Source organism: Falco cherrug, chromosome 6 (genome assembly GCF_023634085.1).
Source record: "Falco cherrug isolate bFalChe1 chromosome 6, bFalChe1.pri, whole genome shotgun sequence".
In the NCBI taxonomy this organism is placed as follows: Eukaryota; Metazoa; Chordata; class Aves; order Falconiformes; family Falconidae; genus Falco; species Falco cherrug.
In genome coordinates, this window is record NC_073702.1 from 46,328,563 (window position 1) to 46,356,114 (window position 27,552).

Here is a 27,552-nt window from a genome sequence, read left to right on the forward strand (position 1 = left end):
TTAAATGATGAATGCTGTAAAAAAGGCAGGAATTTTTTCCTCTCTTCAAACACACTGGACATACCTGCATTTCATCCAGTAGTGCTCTGGCTTGCTGCAATGGGATAGGAACATTGCCTAGCCCACTCACTGGCTGACAGGATATTTCCATGAGCCACTTGCGCAGCTTCTCTGCCATCTCCCTATAGCGCTGCCACTGATGAATCTGGCTGTCAATGATCCCCCTCCTCTGCTGTGCCCGGCGAATTACTCCTTGCCATTGATTACTTAGAAGAGTCAGCTTCAGATTAAATTCATCCCTATTATAAATCAATCAATCAATGAAAATACATAGTAACCTTCATACTTTGATCTATTTGTTCAATAAACTGAAGGGAAAGGGAACATGTTTTCTGGCTGTCAATTATGAAACACTACTAGAAAAGCACTGAAGTCTCATGATAGCTGACTGAAGATGAGAACTTCACACTTCATGTACTAGAAGAATCAAAGGACTCCAATTACTGAGACCTTAAAAGCCCTAAACCCTTAACACAAAAACTCTTCTACCTTCTTCACAGAAATATACAAAGAAAACCCACAGGTTTTACCAGTTTGAATTAGCCAAATTCATAGAAAATCATAGTTTACCCCCAGATTTACTGAAGAGCTCAAAGCAGGCATAAGATACAGCATTAACAGAATTCTCACATTGCAATAAACAGTTAATTTTGTATTAGGACCATGATACTCTTAGAAAGGTCAGTGCATATGCACAAGTGTGAAGCCATTGGTGTTTCACTGATTGTCACTCATTTGATCACAAGTTCGACAGCAGTGGATTCCTATTCTATCACATTTAGGCTGCAGGTGTTCTTAAATGGCAGTAGGGAATCCTCTTGGTAGAGGAAAACCCCAGCTGGCATAAATCAAGTGTAACTCACTGAATCTGTCACTGCAGGCTCCTTTGGTGAAAGTGACATTTTGAAAGTACACCAAAATAGACATATATGCAACATGCTTGATAATCCAAGGCAAATATTTGTCAAGAGAAGCAGCCTCAAGGCTGTTGTATTCCCAAATGCATTCACACATTCACGTACACCATAGCGTGCTAAAGAACACTGTCTTATTTAAGAACTGGCTAATTAATATCTTAACCACAGTGACTAACTTCTGTCTCAGAAGACCATGATCTGAAACCTGACATCTGCTACCTTCTTTGTTTGGAAGCCTCCCACTAGTCTAAGTATTACTTCACATAAAGAGCAGCAAGAAAAATACAGGAATGCCTACCTGTCATCCACCTGTCCTTGCTCTAGAAGGTGCTGCCCATCAGAGATAATTGAATGCAAAATCTGTTGGCGGCTGAACATCTCTGCCTGGAAAAGCTGTTGTACAGGAGACAAGGATGTTAAAACAAGATCTTATATTTTAATACTATCTGATCCCTATGCACTGGTAAAAATGAATTTTCATGCATTTATTCTCATTTTGAATTTATTCAATAGTTTTGTCATAGACTTAAACAGAAAAACAACTAAAAATCTCATTGCTGGAGTTACTTGCTGCTTCTAGTAATTATTATGAATTCCTTGAGATTTAAAAAGAACTATTAAAAAGCTAAATAATATCAACAGGAGCTAGGTTTTATGTCTCTCAGTACAATTGTGTGATTGACACTATAATTTACAACAAAATCCAGACAGGTTGCATGGACAGAAAGGACACTTTTTATTTTCTGACATGCTTAAGAGTATTATAGTCCTTTACCTTGCTAGACTGAATTTATGCACAGATTGTGTGTGATAGTGTTATAAAACCTTTTGATACAATTTTATGCTGCCCATAGAACTTTAAAAGAAACGGTCAGCCATGTATATAAGCTAGCAATCAATTTTCCACTTCCCATTTTTCCAATTTATTTTCCAATTTTTTCCATTAGTCACAATAAACTTTCACAATACTTTTAAAACTCCCTTATTACTTAAATTATTTAAGACAATAAAATACCTAAGCACTACTTAAGCAAAGATGACTTAAATATATACTGCTTAATTTTATTTTTCAAAATATTTTTTTTTTTTTTAGTAATGGACCATGTCTCTAGATAAAGATGTTCAGGAATATTCTTATGTTGATGAAGGTACACCTAGGCATCAGCTCAGGACTGGACCCACTCCATGTTCAAAAAGTTTTTAGGGAGATTAAAAGAAAGAGTATACTGGTGTGAAGCTTGGTATTTTTTTTCTTTTGTTAGTGACGGTGTTTACAGTCGATAGTTCATGCTTGCCTGAACTGAGATCACTATACCCCAAATCCAGATTACACACCTGCCATCTGGCTTGCTGCCAGCTCAGACTGTGATGTAGCAATTCCTGCATCTACAACTACCAGCAAAATACCCACTGGTACCTGCGCAATTAAATCCCTCAAGCACATCGTCTGTAGCTTAGGACTTCTAGATGATGGACTAATTTTTCAAAATTATATTTTGCCTTTCTGAACCACTGAGATAATTTTGAAAATGTTACCCAGGTCATTAATTTTCCCATAGAAAGAAACAATGCTGTCTAATTTCCTTGCAGAAGTACTTGATAGTGTATTTTGAATACCCTGGCTATTGTGAATGACTGAGCCTGAACCAGAGAAAAACTATCTGCACTATTATCTCATGAAAAAATCCACAATACTGCGGGACTGAGAATTTCAGAAAGCTGAGCAAGAAGGCAGAAATTTTACTTCCTGCCACATCTATTTCTGACAAGTTAAGGGGCATGGATGAATCACAGGAGGCAACAGCATCTACCAGCATTGTTTACAGATTGAAACTAAAAGGAACACAACCGGTTAAAAAAAAACAAACCACAAACAACAAAACCAAACCACCAAAAGTGACAATTCTAGTATTTTTTTAAGAGGATAGGTAAAACAAAAGCTTATCAAGCATGAAGAACTCTGCTTAGAGTGGAGGTATTCAAGCCCTACCCAAAAGAAGAGTAATTTCTGTTAACGCCCACTTGCTCTCTGCATGTACACTGCCTCGTTACATACGAGGGATACTCCATTATGTGGGACCACTTGCCAACTTTCTTCTTATATGTAGATCACCATGAACCACAGAAATAGCAATTTAAAGAAGGAGGAAAACAGGGTAGGTGCTGGAATGCATAATACTGGAAAAAAATTCAGTAATTGAGTTGGCAAGGGACGTCCCCTTCCCCTGCCAGCACTTTCTCAAATGCTTGTCTCAGCACATTGCCACTGCACGGGAGTCCAAAGCAATGTACCAGGCTTGCAAATGGATATGGAGAATAGCACAAGAATGACTACAAGATCATCCTGACAGACTTATCTGATGCAGATGGCAGGGTTAGTGCAAGGTATTTGAAAAAGGTATCATGTCCATGTTGCTGAATTGTAAACTGCAATGGGAAGTTATTTCTAAATAAACCCATTGTGGTAGCTGGGGTCCTCTTTGAATAAACACCAGCAAAGGTGTGAGTCAGGATCAGAAAGCTGGTAACAGAGCTGGAGACATTCTGGGAACGCATGTGGAAACAGAGCATTTTCTCATTATCTTCAAAAATACAAAGCAAAACAATCTGGAAATTCACTTCAAAAAGTTTAGATTTGACCCTTTCAGCAGCGACATGGAAAGAAAATTCTTCATGAGTACCAGAAGGCACTGCAAAGAACACCGAGTACTTAATACATTTACACTATATAAAATGCCAAAAAGTTGTATTAAAAAATATATATATATAAAAAAAAATGCAGTTCACAACATTTTCTTAGGATGAGTTGCAGTATTTAGAAAATCAGGTATTAGTTCTCTAAATGCTGAGAGATGACTTTATAGCTGTAATAACAAAAACTTCCAACAGAGCGCCTGAGTAACACCCATCTGAGCTAACTGCCCAGATCAAGGTTGCAGGAGAGAATTAAGCTGAGATCTCACGACAACTGAATACAAGAAGATTGCCATTAACCCCCTTCAAAAAATCTATGACTGGAACAACAGTAGGACATTATCCACTTGGTAATGATTTCCAGACATTCAAATCTCAAAGACCTGAGATGTATCTCTCAACTTAGAAAGACACTGTCCAGTTAATGCTGGCAGCACCAAGAGGAAATTAAATGGATGACATTTGTGAAAGAAAACACAGTTAAATGCTTAAGCAAATGTATGCTAAAGCAAGCAAATACAGTTGTGAACTACCTTCTGCTATCAAATATTCATCCAAACGCTGTGCTGTGAGATACAAGGCAAGAGGAGGGGAAGGACATGACTCTCTGTGTGATCTGGCCTGAATCTCTGGGCAGGTCAGCTGAAAAAGTTGTGGGAACTGAAACTACTGTGGCCACATGGGAGCTTTGGTATGAAAATTGACTTATCTTACTTGATCTTTACCAGAATTCTTGGCAGTAACAATCTGGGTGGAGAAAAAATGTGCATCACTAGACTTCACCGAAGAACCAAAAAGGCATTCACTAGTAAAAAACTGAATCAGTTTTTCCTTGATGCAAAAGCTGGGCTAGTTCTCGATCTGTTACAAAACCACAGACTATTCCAGCACACAGTGAAGATCCAATCAGTTTGTTCTCCAAGTAGATGTTATTAAATGGAGGCCCCATGATAAGTTGTGTAACTCTGTATTTGACAGAAGTGTTTTCCTTTAACATATTCTTTAGATGATGTAGATGTAGGTGATTTAAGAACAAATAAAATCAGACTAAGTGGGATTTTCTCCAGTTAGGATTAAGACAAAGGGCCATATCACATAAGAATAGTTAGGTTCTACAGGAAAACTAATAACAACTTTGATTTCTTTGGTACGAACCAATCTGAAGTAGACTTAAATGTAGAGGACAAGCACTCATAGGTGTACTGATACATTATACACAAATGCAGACAGATAATTAAGTCCTCCCCCAAATCAGGTATTATTGACACATTTGCATGCTTCTGTTTTAAGTTAAGATATCCTCAGACAGTGCAGGCAAATGTAATTCAATTCAAGACACACTATCACATTACTCCACAAAAGAATGTGAATTCCATTTATGTATAAATAGTATGTGTTACAGTTATGTATAAATACACAGGATGACTTGCCTCATGTGCCCTCTGTTGCTCTAAAAGGCTCTGGTAGTTTCCTGAAATCTCTGCTGCCAGCTTCTGCTCAGTCTGAACTAATAAATCCATCCAAGTCTCACATTTCTCCAAGAAGGTCTGCTGCTGCAGCAAGAAAGACTGCAGCTTACTGAAAGAAAGATAGATAGATTCAGGTAAGGTCTCCTCCTCTCACACAGTGTTGAGAGTCTTGGCACTATTTTTTCCAGCAGAATTCCAGATTAGATGGTAACATTTTTCCCAATCAGCTGCCTCATGCAATTTATTTAGTCAACACTTCGTAAAGTAACAGCCTTCCTCATTTCAAATTCTGGTAATTTGTGGCAAAACCAACATCTCAGCTCACTGGCTTTGCTCTTTACTTATAAGTACACCAAAGAAGAGGAACTTTAGTTAATGAAATATCTGAAACATTCTCTTTGCAAAAGGTATACTTTTATATAGCTGTTGTAATCTAAGAAAACCATCCAACAATCTTTAACTGTCCCCACCTGAACCTCTCTGTAGTCTGAGATGAGACCAGAGACCAATGTCTGTTCAAATTCTGCATCCTTTTGATTTCTTTATCATTCAGAGGAAGCCTGTAACCCAGCTCATTAAGACGATCCAAATCTGGGGCCATGCTGCTGAACTTCAACATCTGACTCTGCAACAAACAACAAAAGCAGTAACTAGAAAGTTCAGTAATGACACTGTTATAGACTGCAACATTACGAACTAGCATTCAGTTAAATTTGGAACAGCTTGGTTGCCACCAAGTGGCAAGAAATCCCTATACCAGGGAAAAATTGCCCTTCCAGTTTTCAGCCTCTGGTCTCAAAGAGAAGACTTAGGTTCATGTTTAAATGTGCACAGAGAAGTAAACTCAATTGCACTGAAGTGTTTTGCTAAACTGGGGATTTACTGCTCAGAGCTGCAAAAGTACACTAGTCTTTGAAGCCATATGTTTATATTGTCAAAAAAAGTGATTCTTTTTACCTGTTTCTTAGCCTGAATGCTAGGCTGGCGAATTCCCACTGAACTTATTCAATTTTTTATTTTTAGTTTTTTGTTTCACACTACAGAAATATCTTATTCACTATGTTAGGAAAATATTCTGGTTTTTAGCATGCCCAAAATGGAATTATGTATATAGTTAACCCTGTTAGAAAAATAATGGAAGATTATATGACAAAAGCAGCCTTGTTGGCAAAGTTCATCAACTTCCTGTCAGGGCATCTGAAAGAAGAAGGGGGCGGGAGGGGGAAGCCCCACCAAAAAAAAAGAGTGAAGTAGCTCAAATGGAGATCACACACTAAGCAGTATGAATGTTTCTTCAGTATATCAAGAGATGCAAAATTAATACACGACTTCATCCCTAAACTAAATACCACGGAGACAGGAATTGCACAAATTCAAAAAAAGTAGAGAGAAAACGAAATGAAGGAAACTTCCACAAACTGCTAAAATTCCAATTCCCATTTTGAATTTATATTAATTTTATTCTAAACACTTTTGTCCATCCTTTTCCTCTTTACTCAGGGGCAAAGTAACATGGACAATCACTCCTTGACTGCCATCAAACTTCTAGGTTCTCAGTCTTACAGTTTGCATGACTGACAGGCCTTTAACATGTATAGAAAGCATATATGATATTTGTGCATACACTGTACCACAAATAACCAGGCTAACAGAAAAAAAAAATAAATCAATACTTTCTGCATTTTTTAGTCACCTTGAGTTCCTCCATCCTACTCTGTATTGCTGAGAGATCAGATGAGTGACTGGGATCCTGTCCTTTCAGTATTTCTTCTGCTTCTGTTATCCAGGTCTCAAGGACTTGCAAGTTCTTGACAAAGGTTTGGTAGTCCAGCACTCCAGCCTTGAATAGAAAAGGACCTACCGTTAAGAACTTTGACCACACAGCATCCATATTGACATGATGCTCCTGATTATTTTCATCATAGATTTGAAAACAGTTGTATAGGCTAGAGGCAAGTTTAACTGCTGCTTTGCTTACAGACTGTGGAATGATTGGGGTTTTTTTAGGCTAGAACAGAGGATTTTTGATCATAGCAAAAAGGCAACACTGCAACAAAGTGCGTTAAATATCTCTGCCTTGAAATAGATAACCTTCTCTAAAGTTCTTTTTTATGAAACTAACTCGTCTCCTTAATTTATTGCCAGCAGAGAGAGCCACTAGTTGCTATTATTGCAATTTGAAATGGAAAACAACTCTTATGTTTTGTCCCCTCGCAGCACCGTGATGTTATAAGCACGTTCTAAGTAACACTGGATTTCTTGGGTAAATCCTCTTGTCACCCAAACAGAAGTCACTACGTTTGTTGCTTTCACCATCCATATAATTCCTATGGAACACATTCTGCTGCTATGTTTTTGCTCTTTAGTCCCTGATGACACACAATTAGCAACATCTACCAAACAGGCTCTGACACAAATGCTAGGTGTTAGCCTGGCCCCTGACATTAACAGGAACCATAAAAATTAATTCTACAAAATTATTCAGAATGTCTCATTTTTTTTTAGAGCTCAAGAACTAGCTGGAAAGAGGTTTTCTTCAGGGGTGCAGTAGCTGTAAATCCATCTGTTAGCATTATTACTATCTGTAGAAAGCTTGGTCCCTTTGGCATTCCAGATAGACACTTTCCTCCATAAGATTTGCTATCATATTCCCAGAATTTGGACTTTCTCACAAGGTCTCTATGCTGGACTTGACCATATTTTCCACTCTCAGCTCTGGCTTCCATGGAAATCTAGGAAATGCTGATGAACAAGTAACAAGACCACCCTCTTTTCCCAGGCAGTTGTAGCTAATATACGTGTTTCCAGGTACCACAGGATGATCACATTCAAGGGCTGAAAACACTCTCTGCATACCTGAAGTACAGCCTGTTGCTTGCGGAGAGCCAGTTCTAGGGTTGAGAGATTCTGGTTCAGAGACAGATGATCAGACTGTATAGCTGCAGCTGCTGAAGGCTCCACCTGGCTTTTTAGCTCCTCTCCCAGTTCTTGAAGAACAACCAGTGACTCCTGTGCTGTTTTCAAATCTGTGAGTACATCCTGTCGCGATACATTGAATAAAGATATGAACAGTTAGCCTGGCACTCTGCTGATGTCATCCTCCCCTGATTTAAAGGAGGAATGGAATGACTGCGCTCTACCACTATATGAAAAACGTGTATTTGCTACTGTATTTCAATGTCAGAGCATTCATTCACACTCTGCATGAAAAGAAAATTATGTGCAGAATAACAAAAACATGTCAAAATACCTGTGCGCAAAGGAACAGAAAGAAGTGACTGTTCAGCTACCTTTGAGCAAGACTGAGTTACTGATGAGGCAATATTTGCCGAAACAAACTTTTTGAATCTACTGCCATGCTGCTCTTAAGCAGTGGCAGCTCTCACTGTGGATCAATTCAGGTCTGACAAGACCTCCTTTTTTTCTTCCTGCTATGAATTACCAGGAGGGACAAACCCCAACTTTTTTAAATGGCTTAACATAATACTTAAAATATGGGACAACAGGTAATTAAGAAATTATTTGAACTGAATAATTTGGATTGCCAGTCCAGACAGCTATGGCAGCAAATGCTCGAAAAGCTCATTAATGTGTTCCATTTTTCTCCTTGCAATTGCTTCGATTACACTAAGACAATTAACACTTTAACATTAACTTAAACTCCAAAGAACCAAAATGTAACCATGGATAGAAGATAAACTATCCTGCTGCTTTGAGATACAGTCTTGGAAAAGGAAGAATCTCGAAGTTTCAGAGTGAACGGTGCCTTTCCATAAAGAAGGATAAAGATACCCCCGGAACATACAGAGTCTTTTTTCATTCAGAAAAATTGAAGAGCCTTGATTGGTGGGAATATAATCAAAGGATCTTTTGTTTCTTTCTATTATAAAGGAACTCAGTAGATTTGGGAGGGATGTCTTCCCAAGCAAAAACCCCTTCAATAAGCAGGGACTTCAGACTGAATCAAACAATATAACTTGTCCACCTTCTCCAGAGAGGACTTCAGATACAAGCTTCTGAAACACCAGCACAAATAATGGAGGGATCACAAGAGAAGTATGAGAAACTCATGAGATTTGGGTAGCAGGCATAAAGCTCTCTCCTGTGCCTGAGATGCATCACTAAAAAGAAATGTGTTTGTACGCAAGTTTCCAATACACCAAGTATAGAGTTTAGTAATGGAGAGCCTGTTGTGATTTTTAGGCCACAAAGCTGTGAAAACCTGCAAAGCTTAACCAAACATACATTGCAGTCCTGAATCCAAGTAGTAACTTCATCATCAGCAACATCTTTGCTGGTGGCAGTCTTCAGGAGTTCGTTTGTCTGGTCTTCCCGCTGACGGACTGTGGAAGAGCACTGCTGGTAACAGTCCTTGTACCTCTGCCACAGCTGAAGGAGGCCCTTACTCGCGCGCAGCCGCTCGGCAATCTCCTGCAGAAGGTTGTTCCACCTGGTGAAGAGACTGGGTGAATCATCAAAGCCTTGGAGACCACAAGAACTATCCCTGCCCCTCTTCCTCTTGGCTGTTTCCCATGGACTTTTGGTTTTTAAGAAATTTAGTAATAATCAAGATCCAGACATTCATGGAAAACAAAAAGGAATGCAAGAAACATGCTGACAGGCCGTTCTGACCTGTCACAGCAGGTCTGATCTGTGCTACGTCTTGGATGCTGTATATTAATGCTTGAGGTCAGAGCTGGACTGCACTTTTTGAAGTGAACCTCCTGCTATTTCCACTCAGCACACTTTGGTTCACTGCACAGAGCATTCGTGACTGACCATGAACCGCCAGTACCAGATTTCTGCAAGGGTCTAAGAGGCCCACAACAGGTGTAAACAAGACACCATTTCTTCTGCTGCAATTTCCTCCCAAACCCCAACAGAATATTTAAAGTCATAAAGCTCTGTGTAACTCTCTTCTAAAATACTCCCAAGACCTATTAAAACTCTTTATATTTTATTATCCAATTAAAAATCTAATCACCCTTTGAATTCTTGGCTGTAATGGCAACCAGAAACATGTACTTTCTCAGATGTGCTGCTGTTTATCAAATTACCTCATTATTTCCTGACAAAAATGATGAAGTGAGAATTTCACCACTCATCATTGAAACTGTCAAATCCTACAGTATCGTTTTTGAAATTAGGTGATAAATTCCTCCCTCCACTTCAGGATTCTGGGACAGGATGGACTGCAGATTAAAATAAATTTGGCATGATTGTGTTTTCAAAATAACCCTAACTTTTCACAAAACTAGTTTTTGCTTTTGGATCCCGCCTTTCTGCAGCTTCTCTGTGTAAACCCTTAAAATAGTTCTGGTCTGGATTAAAGTTGGGGAAGCTGTCTGCCAAACTACTGGTGAAGGCACAGACCCTCTTGTCTATCATGCTGCTCCTACAACTAGAAACAGCAACCTAAAATCTGGGGAACCTGGTGCATGCATAGCAAACAATTTTCAGACAGGATTCTCACTTTTAAGTGCAGTATTATTTTCCAGCATGATACTTATGAATCTCAGTTGGCAGCACTGCATACAGCAAAACTGCTGATAGTAACATCCAAATGGTCTGTTTGAGAAAATAATGTTTCTTTTATTAGCAGTAGTAAATGAGACAGTTCTGCTCCAGCCCTTGGCAAAAGGAGTAACTCTGCCCAGCCCCACAAGCCCCCCAAAACTCCCAAAACACAAAATAATTAAATTATAACAAAAACAGAAAAGATGGAAAACTGGATCAATAGATAAATGCCTATTTACCACTGAAAGTAAAGTTCAACACACAGACATTTTCTACCTCATATTCACTTCTTTCAAAGTGTTGGTAAGTGTTTCAGTCACTGGTGGGTGACATTCTTTCAACAGTGCATTGGTCACAGAACCAAACTTCTGTAAGCTGTTTTCTTGCTTTTCCAATTCACCTTGTAGACTCTAAAACAGATAGAATAATTAAAAAAAAAATATATACATCAGGTATTCCAACTGCATGATGTAGAAACATTTCAAAATACTATGTATCAATTACAATACACAGTTTTGAATACAGTATTATGTGTTTCATTTAAATAGAAGGTTGTTTATAATGTAACAGCTGTTGTTAGATTCATTTGATTCAATACCAGTGTAGTGAAAATCAAATTTTAACCTAATCTTTTCACAAAATGTAAAAATCTTGTAAAAGAAACTATTCTAAACAAGTACTCTTGCACAGAAGGAGTAAGTGCATGGAACTGATTCAGAAATGGAAGAAAATACATTTAATAACATTTTCATGTTTAGAACAAGTTGAGAAAAGCAACAGTATAAAAGGATTTATTCTGAGAATAAGGTTCTTGGTCTTTTGTTTATCACTCTGAAGTACTGCTGGCAGGGAAAAAGCTCCTTTTGTTTTTTTACTCTTAAGTATTTTTATCCATATTGTGAGTTTAAACAGCCCAGCAAACCTCAACAGTATAGTAAAAATCTTCATAAGCAATACATGTAATTTTCTATGCCTGTTGTTTTACTGACTCTTCCTCTCTGACATGTAAAAAAATGACAACCTAGAAGAGTGGCTGTAAAGCACGTTAAAGGATGCCCTTTAAATTTTACTTTGAAAAGTGCTGTTCATGCTTAGGGAATTTGGCTGTATATATATCTTGACTTCAAATCACACAGAATATTTAAATGTTAATGTAAACTTAAATGTGCTGGCAAATACTAACAAAACAATTTCTTGTTAATTTAAGCACCTGGAAATGTTTGCATAATTATTTTTGATTCCAAAGACAATTTTCTTCGAAATAAAAGGTTATTCTATGTACTAGAACAAAGATTTTAATAATTTCTATTTTAATTATTAAAATAAATTTATTTCAATTAATATTACATTATAATTTTATAACAGGACTCTCATTGTATTTTACACTTCTATTACAGTGGAAAATCACTTGAACATTTAAGTAGCTCAGCTTTTGGAACATTATTTTCTTTGATCTCCAATCCACTGTAACCACAGGGTTGGGGGTATGTGTGTTAAAATGCGATTTCAACATGTACCAGTAGCTCAGAAGCCTGATGAAGCAGGTGAGAAGCTAGTTTTAATGGTCACTAGCACAACTTAAATCTTTTAACAATTTGACAGCACAGCTCAAATTTAAAGAACAGCATCAAAAATCTAAACAGCAAACAACTATCACTATTTTATTTTTCTGCAAAATGAGAAGTGCAATGGCTATTTGATAATGTGTTCTCTTAATATCATGTGATTTTAATGTGCCAGTATGTCTGTACTTCCATTTCTTATGAACCAGTATGTATAGTTATCTGCATCCATGCAATAAGTACAAAATTAATCCCTGAATCTATCCTTAGTATGCCAAGAAGCATGGTATTCTTTTCACCTGAAGGTTATCAACCTGGACTTTCACAGCTTCCAAAGAACCAGTAAGAAGATAAAAACGAGACAAAGAATATCTGGCTTCTGTCAGGTAGCTATTCAGTTCTTCATAAGCTGCTTTGTAAATGCTCCACTGATCAAGAACAGATTGCAACAATATCTTCAGTTGGCTAACCTAGGAGGACAGAGGAAGAAAAAGTAAATGAAAAGCATTCAAGATATTTGGGTTTTGTTTAAACTATTTCCTTCCTTTTGATCTCAGATACTTGTTCTATATGCCTAATCTTAAACATGTTGGAGAACAAAGATTTTGCACAACCACCAGCTGGGCTGACACAGCATTAAAGTTCTGCTTCATTTAATAAAGATAGGATGTCAGGGACTGAGAAGATATCAAGTCCATTCTACTTTGGTCCAAAGCAGGATCAAGAGAAATTGCTTAAGACTATGAAACACATATCCCTAAGACAGGCAAATCAGCCTATGAAAGTCAGCAGATAAGCTAGTCCTAACAGACTGCATTCCACCTGAGAAGGCAGACTGATGCTGATCAAACTTTGGATGATGACAATTAATGCTGATTTCTTCCTTATTCTCTGAGACCTGTGTGCTTGAAAAGGTAGTTCCTTACAAATTATTTGGTACCTTTCCACTAAATATCAGGAAGCATCCAAAAAGCTCCAATTACAAGAATTAAAAGCATCCTTGAATTAGGAAATATTATACTCATTTTATGTGGAGTGAACACACAAACTTGGGGATGGATGGAAATAGGGACACAGTTCAAAATCTCTTCCCCTACAATACAGCAGAAATCTACTAGCTGGAAACTGCTCATTCTCCCTCTCATCCATGTCCTATTCCTGGAGCTATAATTTGTCCCTTGATGATTCTTTTACCATGTGATCCAAATTGGCCCAAGAATGGTTAATTTCTTGCAGTGTATTCATGACAGCAGAAGAGACTTCTTCATTCTTGTTCTGTATCAAAGAAAGACCACTCTGTTCTACATTTTCTACTTCTTTTTCCTTTGTTCTTATTGATTCTTCTAATTCCTGAAAAGAAAAAGAAGACATCTGAGTACTTTTGTTTGTTTAATTGGCTAGATAATGCCTTGAGATAGAAAAGATGTCTATAAGCTCCTTAATTTAAAAAACAGGAAAGTGATGCTTGCATATTTTGGCTTTTTATTCTCAAGAGAATTATAATTCATCAGCAATTTTATTTAATGTTTTATGTTCCCTTTAAAGCATAGTTGTTTGTCTTTAATTTAAATAGAAGCATGTCCTCTATATTAAACTTCTGTGTAGTATTCTGCTCTCATGTAAGAGTCCAAAACTAATTAAAAATAGGACAGCAGTTTGAATACATGGGAAAATTGTTGTGTTTCTTAGTTTACCCTAGAACACTGAGAGGGCTTTTTAATTAGTCCAAAGATGGATTAAGCCTCTGGAAAAAAATGAATTTTGCCACTCAAGGAAAAGGACAAAGTGACTTCCTAGGGAAAGATGTCAATTTGCCATGCTTCCACACATGAAGTAGAGTCTTTAATCCTTTGCCAGGTCCCAGTACAGTCCCTTGCCTGAGGACAGACAGCTTTCCCCTTTTCTAGACAACAAGTTCACTGGAGTCCAGCCAATGACAACAAGTAACAGGCTGCAGGAATTTTCCTTTTTGCCTTCTCAAGATTGCATGCCATTGGGAAGCATTAATGATCTCAATAGCATTTTGCTCTGCTCAGTGTTCCCAACACACTAGCCCAAGAAAATGGAAAGAAAATTAACAGTTGATGTGAAAACAAGTGAAGAAAACAGGGCTGTGTACATAAACACTGAGGACATAACAACTTGTTAGTGGCTTGTTTTGCTGATTCAGGCAAGTGCTGTCTGTATTGTTGACTTAAGATGACCCTACACTGGTTATGGAAATGTTGATTCATAGCTTGCCAGTTTTATCTCATTTTACCAACAAGTGAAGTGCAGAAACTCTGGTATGCAACATTCACCAGTTACAAAGCCTGTGATCTTTGTCATGCCTCAGTAGCATAAAGAATGAAATTGCAAAAGGAAGAAAAGAGGACAAGAGGACTTCATGAGCAACTATCAGTCATACAGCATGCTCCCATAAGCTCATTCCTAGCCAGGAAACTACCTATATCATTTCACGGCACAATGCAGGGAGATCCAAGCAAGTCCTACAATGCTTTGGCTCATGGAAGCTGTGTATCTTCAGGTGGTGCAAACACTTGAGTCTGAGTAGAGGGGGAAAGTATGGCTTGTAGGCTTCAGGCCAGCACAAATCTGCATTTAGCTGTCTGGAGATAAAAGTAGTCAGTGTGATATGGAAAGTAGACTGTGAGCAATTTTGTGATGCCCCTTCATTAATTGGTACATCTTGTGATCTCACATTATATTTTACTTTTCTGCAAGCCTTTTCTAAATGAGAGATTAGGCAACCTTGGGCAAACTGAAAACCCATGACTTTTAATAAATTACTCTCATTATGAGTCTGAAAAACGACGAGTGAGCCATTGCCATAACAGACTTTACATTTTTGAAAGTGGGGACGGTATTTGGAACAAAATTCTGCCCAGTCTTGGCAAACACTTGCTATTAATATATATGTGTATGTGGAACATTTTTGCTGTACTGTTTATTCTTAGCCTTTTCTTTTGTATTATTTCATGTTTCTTCAAACTTCTAGCCATGACCTTGTCCCAGACTACAGCCTTGGACTAATACATCCTTTTTTTTTACCAGCTGCCAACAGAGCAAACATTTCTAAGTTGTACATACTAAATTTGACTTTCCAAAAAGTGGATTTTAACACTAAAAAAGTAATTTAAGTTTGTACAAGGATGCTCCAAAATTAAAAATCTAAAGCAGGCAAAAGATTCAAACACCAAGAACAGCAAATATTTCTGGTTCTCTGTGAAAAGGGGTTTCTTATTCACTGTTTTAAACCCTTAACTGCATTAAAGACACATTACTGTTTCTGATCTCTGATGGGAAAAAATGGTTGCCTTTAATTATTAATATGACGCTAGGCAGCAACTAACATCAGTTAATAAATAAACTGCAACTTTTGTACTAGTTGAACCGGATACCTGGGAGTGTCTGACACAGTTACTTCTTAAACAATTTGTTTCTCTGCTGATCAAAGTCTTGCCATTCAAAACTGACTCCTCAAGTGTATTTGCTAACTTCCTTGACCAAAAGGAACCATAAAGGTGATAAATCAGATTCAGCTTTGAACTCCAGCCAAGCACAGCCTGCTGATTATGTCAGGCTACGCTAAATTACCCTTGCTTCAGTCATATGGGTTTATTGTGCTGAAACCATAAAGGTACCTGAATTGAAACTAAGCACTGTAACCAGTTTGAAAACGTAGGTCAAGAATTTTTGAAAAAAAGCGACTTCTAACATATCTGGCCTAACCAATTATTTGCCTTTAAAGAAACAAAGATGGGTTTAACACTCTGGTGAACAGAAATTATTGTATGCATTTCATTTGAATAGATTTCCAGTTGTTCTGTTTGTTAAGACTTAAAAGGTAGATCACATTCATCCCATTCATTAAATGCATTCAGGAAAGACAGCTGCACCAAGATAAACATGCTTCCTTTACTTCCTCCCTTTTAAGAGGACGAGAACACCAAGAGTTTGGTCATAGAGCTATTCTGACAGAGTTTAATTACACATTTGATCTGGTGTGAAATTTATTATTTGGTGTGTGGTAGAACAAGATACTTTTGAGCAAAAATTACCTGATGCCTGATACCATGTAGAGGCCTTATTTATAAATTCAGAAAAATCTGTTTTGCCTAGACACCTATAAGCTTGAACTCTAGCCTGGCAGCTCCAGAAGCAAGCTTCTAACTATTTAAATATGAACTATTCTGAATAAGATGTTCAGAGTTAACTGTGATACCCCATTCACTGCTACGTAGTCCTTGTAAGAATTTCACATCAAAAACTGAGGTGGTTCTGAGCTTATGAGCATTATGTACAGCTGCACTTTGCCTCATCCTGTCTCTGCCCATCATAATTATGATTCTCCTTCAGTCTTTCAAAAGCAAAAGTGAATCTAGCACTATTTTCTTCTCTGGATAGTTGAATGTTTGAAAAAAATTGATTCCTAACACATTTTGAATAAAAGCATAAAGTCTCCTTGAATTCTAGCATTTTCTTTTTTAATCAGGTGGAAAAAGAAAGGAAAAAGAGTGGTGGGTGGAGGAAAAGTAGTGATAAGGCAGAAAAAACAAGTTTCTGAATAGTCAAGCATGGCGTTCACGACATCAAGTTCTGTAAGGCTGGCTGAACAGGAATAAGAACATACTGCTCTGACAACCTTCTAGTTCAGTAATCTGGCATGCTTGGAAATGTCCATGCTTTAATACACAATGCAAAAAGAATGACAACTGTGGTTGGTTTTCAACATCTTTGGGATATTATTGTTTGTACTTCCTTTCTTATTGCTTGCACTTCAGGAATGAAATCTCTCCCTCACTGAAGGGCAGTTCTGTCACTGACTTCACGGATATGAAGACTTTACAGTTTTATCAAGCGTGGTTTCTAACTGTTGAAGAGTACTGTTATTTATAAAGGGATACTACCTGACAGTCTTTCAAAGCATTCTGTACTGAAGCCTGGTCTCCAATTTTCTGTTGCTGTTTCAGCTTCTTCTCTTGGGTTTCAAACCAAGTTTTTAGGCACTGCACATTATTTTCATACTCTGTCCAGGATTCCTGCAGACTTTCCAACAGCTGGATCTGCAAAGAAATATGAGTATATACTTTTTCATACTATTACCTTTATTGTTGGGTCGATTAAATAAATCAGTGGAGACCAATGCTGACCAGGGCCTTCTTGGAATTCAATGCTTTCAGAATTTAAAAACAGTGTATGCATTCAAATTTAAGTGTATTTGCTATTTGTAAAAAATTTTATAATGAAAACCTTGCTTTATCTAGAAATAATTATACAGAGATAACATATGAAAATATTATGACATACTGAAAGAAGTTAACACTTTAGCAGAACACTGTTATGAAGTGGAGTTCTTTTCAGAGATCAAGTACCTAAGGGTTTTCCAAATAAAACTAAGCAGGCAAACACATATTTTATATTCCCTGCTTATAACTGTGGTAAAACAGATGAAGATTTGTATCACCTCCTTTTTCAACTGCCTGCTTTAAAGTTATGTAGATTTTTCTGTTGTTCTAGGTGTTATTCAACAGCAAATGAGATAGCACTTGTATTTTTAGGAAAAAAAGACAGACAGACATAACAGAGCATAATTTTAAAGCAGCAGCATTGCCATAAAAAGCCTTCACTTTATTTACGACAAACTTCACACTAGGGAATAAGCCCTCTTAATTAGCTGTAATCTTAATTAGGATGGGTTGAGGATGTGATGGTCAACAGCAGCCTTGGCCACAGTGATGATGCGACAGTTACGTGTGAAGTAAGGAAAGCAAGACTAAAGATCCTTAGAATAGCAGACTTTGGTTTGTTCAGATAAACATGATCCCCATGGCAAGCTGTACTGAAGGATGAAGGAGTCCAGGAGGCTGGGTGATCTTCAAAGACAACTTCCTCAAGTCACAAAAAAGACAAATCCACAGAAAGTGGATTACAAAGAACGGGCCTAGAAGAACAGCATGACCACACAGGCTGATGCTGATGTTAGGAAAGGAAAATCTTGGCTGGAACTAACTAGTGAGGGACCGAAGCCCTTCTTGTCACTCTTCACAAGTACATCAGTAACTATTGGGAATCCACAGCATAGTCCGAGTTACAGAGTGCTTTGTTTGCTCTGATCCTTCTGATAAGATCTCCTCTCATGCCTCCCAGGTTTTCATGCTAATTAACAAATTTTCGCAACCTAAGGTACTAGTCATGGTAGAGGAGGAAAGAATTAGGGGCTAATTAAGCTGGACATATAAAAGTCCACAGAACCAGACAGGATGTATCCAAGGGTGTTAATGTAATTTCAGGGTTGCTGTCTATCACTTTTAAAAGGTCATGATGGTTGGAGGAAGTTGCTGGTGACTAGAAAAAGGTTATACTGCAAATTCTACCAGAAGCCATTTTCACATGTATGAAGAACAAGGAGGAGGAACAAGCATGACCTTACCAAGGGCAAATTATGCCTGACCTAACTGATTGCCTCTGCAACGATGATACATATGACTGACCCTAGACAAGTGGGGAGTAGTAGATGCTGTTTACCTTGGCTTTCGCAAGACTTTGGTATTGCATACGTTAGCATAACTGAGGAGACATGGGCTGGATGGGAGGTCTACAAATGAATGAACTGACCAGTCATCAGGCTTAAATGTTAGTGGTAAACATTTCGACGTCTATCTGGCAGTTACTTACAAGACGCATCTTCAGGGTCAGGCTTGGGGTTGATATTGTTTAATAGCTTCATTGATGAACTATACAACATGATGGACTGTGCTTTCAGCAGATTCCTAGATGGCACTGACTTGGGAGAAGTAGTTGATATGCTGGAAAGTAAGGCTGCCATTCAGAGAAAATTCAAGATGGAGGAATAGCCTCATCAATCCTTTGCTGAATTTCAAGTCCTGCACCTGGGACAAAATAACCTCAAGCAACAATACAGGCTGGCAGCAGGCTGGATAGAAGAAAAGGACCTAGGGGCTATGGTGGGCAATAACTTGAACTTAATAAATCAGCAGTGTGCATTTGTGCTGGTGAAGGCCAATGGCATCCTGGGTTAGACTATTGAGAGTGCACCCAGCAAGTCAAGAGAAGTGGTTCTTTCTTTCACCTTTACACTTGTGACCCATTTTGGGCCCTCCAGTGCAAGGGAGAGATGGACAGACTGGTGAACTGCTATAAAGTCATTAGGGAGCTGGAGCATGTGAAATGCAAGGAGATGCTGGCTTCATTCAGCCTGGGGAAAAAGCAGGCAAAGGAAGCATCTCATTGTGCCGTCCAGTCCCCTTGTGGGGAGGTATGGTGAAGATGGACAGACTATTCTTGCAGACGCATGACAAAAAGGAGAAGAGTGGAGATCTTCAAAACTCAGCTAAGCAAGCCCCTGAGAAATCTGATCTAATTGTAAAGTTAGCTCTGTCTGAGCAGGTGGTTGGACCAGATGACCTGCAGAGGCTTCTAGCCATTATAATCTTATAGTTCCACATATTTTGAAAGTTTGCTACAGAGCAGATAGGGTTTTGGTTTTTTCTTTACCTTTTCTGTTATCAGGCCTTGCAGGATTTGCCAACGTCTGTTCATTGCTCCGAGCTGTTCTGCAAAATCAGTTTTGTCACTGCGTTTACTTTCAACATCCTGGCTGCTAATTTGTAGCACTGATTGGTTCACAAAGTCTACTGTCAATTGTTTGCAATTTAAATCTATCTTGAAACCCTAGTAAAAAAGAAGGGAATAAAAAACCCAAAACATGAGTACCAAAATTTCTCACCTTCCTGCAAAACAGGAAAAACGTTCACAAATTACAACTTTACCACAGTTTAGCTAAAAGGTTTTTTAGCAGTTGACAAGAAATCAAAAACACTGTTACTTTTTTTCTAAATTTTGAGAAGTAAAGCAGCAATACACTGCCTTTGGAATAAAGAATTTGCCTTCCCTCTGTCCCCCTACCCCCCCCCCCCCCCCCCCAATATAAATAAATCTGTAAGCATATGGATATTGGTCTCAAGGATCAGATTTAAGAAAGCCTGGCTATATATTGATTTTTTTTTCATTTTATTTAGTCTTAAAAATTTTAACTCAAAAAACAGATAACATGGAATATATTCTTGCATACAAAGTATAATAGCCAAGAAGTGATTTTTCAGGAGACTAGTGAAACAAAACTGACCCTGAGAGGAGAGTCACTGTGTGCAAATCTGTTACAAGATCTAGCTAAGAGCACTACTGCTACTGATCTAGTTAAAGAAGTGAAATTGTGGCATATCTATATTGCTCAATAGTTATCTCAAGATACAGCACAGCATCTTTAATTTTTGCTTCAGATACTGATCAAAATTACCTTGCTCTGTAAACCACTGGCCACCTTCCATTCAAGAACAGGCTACATTTAGAGGAGAAGGTGGTATTACACAGAGAATTCATAAAACAACTTACATAATTTGCAAAATGCTTTGTGGGTTGGGATGAAAGACAGATCTAATTATGTTTAATCATGTACATATTGCTTTGGATTTACCTGGAAATTAAGGCAAGCATATAAAAAATTATATTATTGCCATAACTAAACAGCAGAGTAGAAGTAATTTTGGCTTTTTTTTCCACAGTATCAGATATTACCAAATTTAACTTTTGTACAATTCTAACCAGTCCATAATCTAAGGGTTGGTTTCTTTTCTTCAACCACTTACATTCTACATATGTATATATATTTAATGGGGATGATTTGAAAGGGAAATCAGTAACATTTCCACTCAGTACCTTGTACTTCTGGATGTAATCCTGAATGACTTTCTGTCCTACTACATTTTTTATATTCTCTTCATCCTGCTGAATGACATTTTCCATCAAGGAAATCCAGCTCATAATTTCAGTCATAGCATGGCGAGACGGAATTTTGTCCATCTGGAGCTGTAGAGATAAGAGACTTAAAATGCATGTTGTGAAGACAATGGATAAGAATTCCTTGCTTTGCATTACCATAGAACACTTCCTTTACCTGCTCTTATTATCATATATTCTACATTCGTAACATATCACTGAAGTTTATAAAAAAAAAGAAGAAAGGTTTTAATAGGAAATATATCTTATAACTGCATGCATCCTAATATGGAAATATTACATTAAAGGGTTCTTACTTCCATTCTTCATTGTACAAGGAAACAGGACAAACTCAAAGATTCCATTTCTGACTTCCTAAAGATTCTGCATTCTCATTTCCTAATTTTGCATCTGGCTTATGTAGAACATCAACTTTAAGCTATGCTTTTCCTGTCCTTCTAAATGGCTAATGAATAGACTCGTGTAAAATAATTTTATACTACTAGTCTTGTGTGGTGATTTCTAAATGGGCTCATTTTGAATAGTACCTGTTTTTTTCTTAAAAGACTCACTTTCACCATTTGATACAGTAGTGTGTGCTTACATTTAGTTACTCAGAAATGTCTTCTATGACATTTTAAGGTAGATATGTATTTTGCATTACAAGGCAGATCAGAAAACTACTGAATGACATTAATTTGTTTAATGTAATAGACTTAGTTAACATTTGTTTCCCTTCCTCTCTCCCACTAAATCATGCTATTACTAACTCTGAGAGCATCCCAAACTATAAACTGAAGCAACAGCTTACACTGATAACCTCCTCAGCTAAAATACTAAACCAACTTTTAGACCAGTATAATTCTTTAACTTCAGTATTACAGCACTAAAAAACCCCAGAAGTACACAACCAAATCCCTCCTGCTCCTACATATACTATCAGGGATCTTGTAAAATGTTCTTAGAATTATTTTGTCTTGCACAGACTTGAACGCAGTCTATTCAATTTGAACAAAACCACCATCCAGACCTGACAGGGCAAAGGGACACGAACTCCCTTTTTTTCAAAAAGCATACAAACATGATGAAAAAGCCCTCATCGGTTCTTTGGTTAAGATTTAACAAATGTAACAGTGAAAGTCTGAAATTAACATCAACTGGTGTTAGACAGCATGGGTAGGCAGGATTTGGATATAAATGTAAGCTTTTCCACATTAAAGCAGGAGTAACATTGTTCCTATCTTGCCTCACATGGATAAATGGAGGAAGGAAGTGACTATCTCTCAAAGGCAGCACCAACTGTATGGTCTGAATTTTCTGGAATATCGAAGGCCATCACTGGCCTTCCTTACCTGGTGTAATTTCTCTTGTACTGCTGGGATTTGTGTGAGCAGCTCTGTCCACTGACTGTCAATGTGGGACAATCCTGCACGCAATGCTGCTGTATCCACTTTCTTCAGCCTGAGGAGCTGGTTTCCAGTACTTAGGACAGAAGATTTCTGTGATGATTTAGCATCTACCTCTTTTGAAAACTCCTGTAAGGAAAATAATTTTTGTGGAAATAATCAAGTACTTGTTTATTGTACTGAAAGCTTTACCTCAGAAAGCTAAGAATATCCTCCCTTCCCTTTAAAAATATGTGCCTTCTATTAGAGTCTACCAGATGTACTTGAGACCAGGTGAAAAGAAAAATTGTTCTCAGTCATAAAACCATTTTCTGTTTTCAAAATCATCATCAAGCTTTACAATCATTGCATTTAGCAAGGGAGTGTTTAATGTGCATACATACCAGTTTTTTGAAGGACAGCTCACCTAGAGAAGCAGATTTATATTTTTTTTTGCATACTCACTACTTCAATAATGAGAAAAAGCATAACCATATGATTGTTCAACTTTTTATTTGTAATTGGAGAGAAAAAGGTGTCCTAGGTCCAGGAATGACTTACTAAAAAGGAGTTCAGATGGTCTCGGACTGTTTCTAGTTCCTGAGGAACTGTCAAAGACTGTTGGCTCCAAAATTCAAGTCGCTCCTTTGCAGATTGTAACCAATGTGTCAATTCATTTGATTCACTCTGATACCTGTAGAGGTGTTTAAAGAAAACTAAAATAGTCATTGTCACTTCTTTTTTCCAACTGAGGTACGCCAGATAAAAGTATTTTCTTTCCTTTATCAAATTTCAAAAAACATTACTTAATTTTAAAAAGAGGTATGGTATCAGGAAGCTCTTATTTTAACCATTATAACCACAATTCCTAACAGTGCCTTCCTTTTGCCTCTTAGGAACAAGTGAGTTTAATGAAGGACTAGTAACTAGGCTACAAATTTGTTTGGGAAAGCTGTAACAGCATCCCACCACACACACATAAATAGATTTTTGCTTTCCATTAGAAGGCTCAATCTTCCAAAAGCTTTACCACAAGGTATCTCAGAGCAGATTGTTGGCTTTTTTTTTCAGAAACTACATCCATATCATTTCATGTGCCAAGCAATTAATGAAGTGTCAGAATAGGAGTGTCTCCACATAACCTATACATGTACAAAACCTCTATGTATCTTCTTGAAAGGCTAGTGAGCCAACAAGCCAGGGATATTATGAATAATAGACAAAGCTTGTATGTTACTTAGAGAATTCATTTCAAAAGTAGCGTATTAACATTTGCAAAGTCAGCTAAAAGCTCCCCTTCCTATATGCAATGACACAGACCTACAAGAAGCCAGTAGTAGAACATGCTGAGGCTACTCTAGCAAAGCATACACCTTTTCTCATCAACCTGCATGCACATGGGGCTTCTAAATTAGTCATCTAAATAAGACATCTTCTGACTTCCACCAGCTGTTATCTAGTACATGTTTCATTTCAAATGAGAGAGCACAATAGCACTTCTATGGAACAGAAGTAGTATAATGTAGAGTAGTCAGACTGTCACATACATCTCAAAGTGCTTTCTTTTAAATGTTGACTCTAATAGTTCTGCGTTCAGAATGACTTTGACCTGAACAGTGCAGGTGAAGAAGTTTATATTGTCCATTACATCAGCATTACCTTGTCCAGTGCTTCAGGATTGTCTCCAGCCTATGAAGCTCCTTGGTAACCCTGCTGGTGTTACTCAACCAGTGTTCTCCTAGTTGGTTCAGTTGACTTTCAAGATCTGAGCAGCTAACAGAAAAAAGGAGCCTTTTCCCATCATCTAGTACTTGGTATAATTTAGGTTGGTACTCAGTCAGGTTAGATCTCAGATGCTGTAATGACAGAGCAGATGGTTAGACAGCTCTGCACGTCTCTGCTACTACACTTTCTCAACATTTGAGGGTTTTTTACTGTATTTTTTAGCGTAACCAATGTCACCACGGCACATCACATTTTCTCCCTGTGCCCCAGCTCTGGAACTCCCTGAGAACCATCATGCAGGTAACCTGCTCAAAATCTGAACATGCTGTCACAAACCCCCTCACTTCAATATGCCTGTTGACACCTCCTTATGTGCAGATGTGTACACCTCCTTGGTGTAGATACTTTACACTTGAAAAGAACAATTTCAAAATAAACTTTGTGTGACAGCAACATTTCTGAGAAAAATAAATTAAAATATCAGATTTTAGCCTACCATCTCCTGAAAACTCTACTGCAATCAAAGCTTAAGGTGTCCAATATCAACCTAAGAGTGCCCACTCTTCAGCACTTTAAATGCCTATCTTCAGCTCTCTGGTCATCTAACTTCTTACTGACCTACCCTCCTGCTATCCATGGCTACAAAAAAGATCACCCCACCCATTCAAATCCCGCGGAACATAGAAGCCAATTGTTACGGCACAAGAAAGCAAAAAAGGTACTTGAAAAAGGAAAGGCTGTTAACCGTAGAATGGTTTTGGTTGGAAGGGACTTTAAAGATCATCTAGTCCCAACCCCCTGCCATAGGCAGGGACACCTTCCACTACATCAGGTTGCTCAAAGCCCCATCCAGCCTGGCCCTGAACACTTCCAGGGATGGGGCATCCACAGCTGCTCTGGGCAACCTGTTCCAGTGCCTCACCACCCTCACAGTAAAGAATTCCTTCCTTCTATCTAATCTAAATCTACCCTCTTTCAGTTTAAAGCCATTCCCCTTGTCCTGTCACTACATGCCCTTGTAAGAAATCCCTCTCCAGCTTTCTTGCAGGCCACCTTTAGCTACTAGAAGGCTGCTGTAAGGTCTCCCCAGAGCCTTCTCCGGGCTGAACAACTCTGAGCCTGTCTTCACAGGTGAGGTGCTCCAGCTCTCTGATCATCTCTGTGGCCCTCCTCTGGACCCGCTCCAACAGGTCTGTGTCCTTTTTTTGTTGGGGGGGCCCAGAGCTGGACACAGTACTTCAGGTATGGTCTCATGAGAGCAGAGTAGGGGGGCAGAATCACCTCCCTTAACCTGCTGGCCACGTGTCTTTTGATGTAGCCCAGGACACAGTTGGCCTTCTGGGCTGCAAGTGCACACTGCCAGGTCATGCTCAGCTTCTCATCCACCAACATCCCCAAGTCTTTCTCCTCAGGGCTGTCCTGAATTCATTCTCTGCTCAGCCTGTATTTATGCTTGGGATTGCCCCAACCCACATGCAGGACCTTACTTGGAGCCTTGTTGAGCTTCAGGAGGTTCACATGGGCCCACCTCTCAAGCCTGTCAAGGTCCCCTAATACTGTGAACCTAAATCTAATCTGGAGCAGAGGCAGATTTCATTTACACGGTCACTTGTGGATGGGTAAAGATTTTGTGTATGTGGGCAAATATTCCCGCCAAATTCCACTGTCATTATACAAATAGTATGGATTTTAAAAACATCTGTATATTTGACTAAACTTGACCACAAAATGTAAGTGCATTTCCATTTCTCAGTTCTGCTGAAACTATCTGAAGATCTCAAGGTAAAGCATACAAAACTACCAGTCATATGCTGAGTACATAAATTTTCTATCCCTCTTCTTTTTTGCTTTCACACAAATGGAGCTCTACTAATATAATTTTATATTTATGTATGTCATGTTGTGTGTGTACTTACTGTAACTTACATACACAAATAAATGTGTAACTCCTAGAGAGTAACATAAAAAAAAATCTAGGACAGTAATAAATCAATTAAGATGGGTTTTCAACCTAAATGTGGCCACAGGGAAAGAAAAAAAATATTAAAAATTAGCAGAGACTGAGAATCTGGATTTTAATAACCTAATAACATAATTTATGTAACTGACAGGAGAAACAAAAAAGGGAAACTAATTTAGGGTCAGGATGAACACAAACAATGCTTAGCATTAAACAAAACCAAAATAAAACCCACACACAATAGAATGCTTAAGTTCCTCTCATACCAGTGTAGAAGCAGAAAGCTGCCTGGTAAAAGAACAATATACATAAAAATTCAGAGTAGACAAGAAGGTAATTGGCAAGAAAAACCTAGCAAACATTTTTCTGTAAAACACAAGAAGAAAACAGAAAAACCCAACCAAAGTGTCTGGTGTATAACGAAACAAAGACAAACCACTAGACAAGAATTCTCATTTTGACAACAGACTGAAAAAACAGGATGTGGTAGAGAACCTATATTTAAACTACTAGTTTTTGTTGCATTTGAGGAGGAAGGCAACTTGGGGAACTGCAGACTGTTTGTCCTCACCTTGCTCTCTAGAAAGATCACAGAGCACATCCTCTTGGAATCCATTTTCAAGGACAAAAAGGACCAAAAGTTTATCAGGAATATTCTGCTTGGATTCACTAATGTGACAGCCTTTTATGACAAAATTACTGTCTCTGTGGACAAGACTGACTTCAGTATGGCCTTTGATACCATCTCCCAAAGGACCCTCCTCTGGAAGCAGAGAGAACGAAGGCTGGATAAATGGACTGTTACATGGGTTGAAAACTAGCTACACTACCAGTTTCAGACACGAGTAATCAAAGGCTTCATGTCTAGCTAGCAGACTGTAATAGGTGGAATACTCCAGAGATTGTTGATATTTGGGCCCAAACACCTTGAACAACTTCACACAGTCCAGCAGGGTTCTGCAGATCACTGATGGAAACTTTTTGACACAGGTAGCAGAGGAACCAGTGAGGTGAGGTGTGCTCCTGGACCTTGTACTCACAAGAAGGACTGGTTGGGGATGTGAAGGTTGGGGGCAGCCTTGGCTGCAGTGACCATGAGATGGTGGAGTTCAGGATCCTGCATGAAGGAAGCAGGGCAGTAAGTAGGACTGCAACCCTGCACTTCAGGAAAGCCAACTCTGGCCTCTTCGAGGACCTACTTGAAGATGTCCCATGTGCTAGGACTCCTGTACGTAGGGGGTTCCAAGACTGCTGGCTAATATTCCAGCATCACTTCCTCCAAGCTCAAGATAGGATACCTATGAGTGCATACCTATGAGTAAGAAATTGAGCAAAGGGGGCAGAAGGCCTGCATGGATAAGCAAGAAGCTTCTGGCAAATCTCAAACAGAAGAAGTTAAGTTTACAGAATGTTGAAAAAGGGACAGGCCACTTGGAAGGAATATAGGAATGCTGTCAGAACATG

At 38.3% G+C, this 27,552-nt stretch overlaps 1 protein-coding gene across 15 annotated transcripts in view; it reads right to left on the reverse strand.

The window, feature by feature from the left end:
- The window catches only part of SYNE1 (spectrin repeat containing nuclear envelope protein 1), a 316,896-nt gene that overhangs the window by 45,675 nt on the left and 243,669 nt on the right, over positions 1 to 27,552 (reverse strand). For all 15 annotated transcript variants that reach the window (XM_055714587.1, XM_055714586.1, XM_055714589.1 and 12 more), the window contains 16 exons: positions 24,063 to 24,259; positions 22,965 to 23,097; positions 22,371 to 22,553; positions 20,959 to 21,108; positions 19,738 to 19,914; positions 17,130 to 17,285; positions 13,414 to 13,569; positions 12,519 to 12,689; positions 10,934 to 11,067; positions 9,386 to 9,590; positions 7,997 to 8,179; positions 6,834 to 6,980; positions 5,611 to 5,765; positions 5,102 to 5,249; positions 1,276 to 1,370; positions 65 to 299 (listed from right to left, as the gene is read on the reverse strand). In XM_055714587.1, the coding sequence (XP_055570562.1) occupies positions 65 to 299; positions 1,276 to 1,370; positions 5,102 to 5,249; positions 5,611 to 5,765; positions 6,834 to 6,980; positions 7,997 to 8,179; positions 9,386 to 9,590; positions 10,934 to 11,067; positions 12,519 to 12,689; positions 13,414 to 13,569; positions 17,130 to 17,285; positions 19,738 to 19,914; positions 20,959 to 21,108; positions 22,371 to 22,553; positions 22,965 to 23,097; positions 24,063 to 24,259 (2,625 nt within the window). The remainder of the gene's footprint in view (positions 1 to 64; positions 300 to 1,275; positions 1,371 to 5,101; positions 5,250 to 5,610; positions 5,766 to 6,833; positions 6,981 to 7,996; positions 8,180 to 9,385; positions 9,591 to 10,933; positions 11,068 to 12,518; positions 12,690 to 13,413; positions 13,570 to 17,129; positions 17,286 to 19,737; positions 19,915 to 20,958; positions 21,109 to 22,370; positions 22,554 to 22,964; positions 23,098 to 24,062; positions 24,260 to 27,552) is intronic.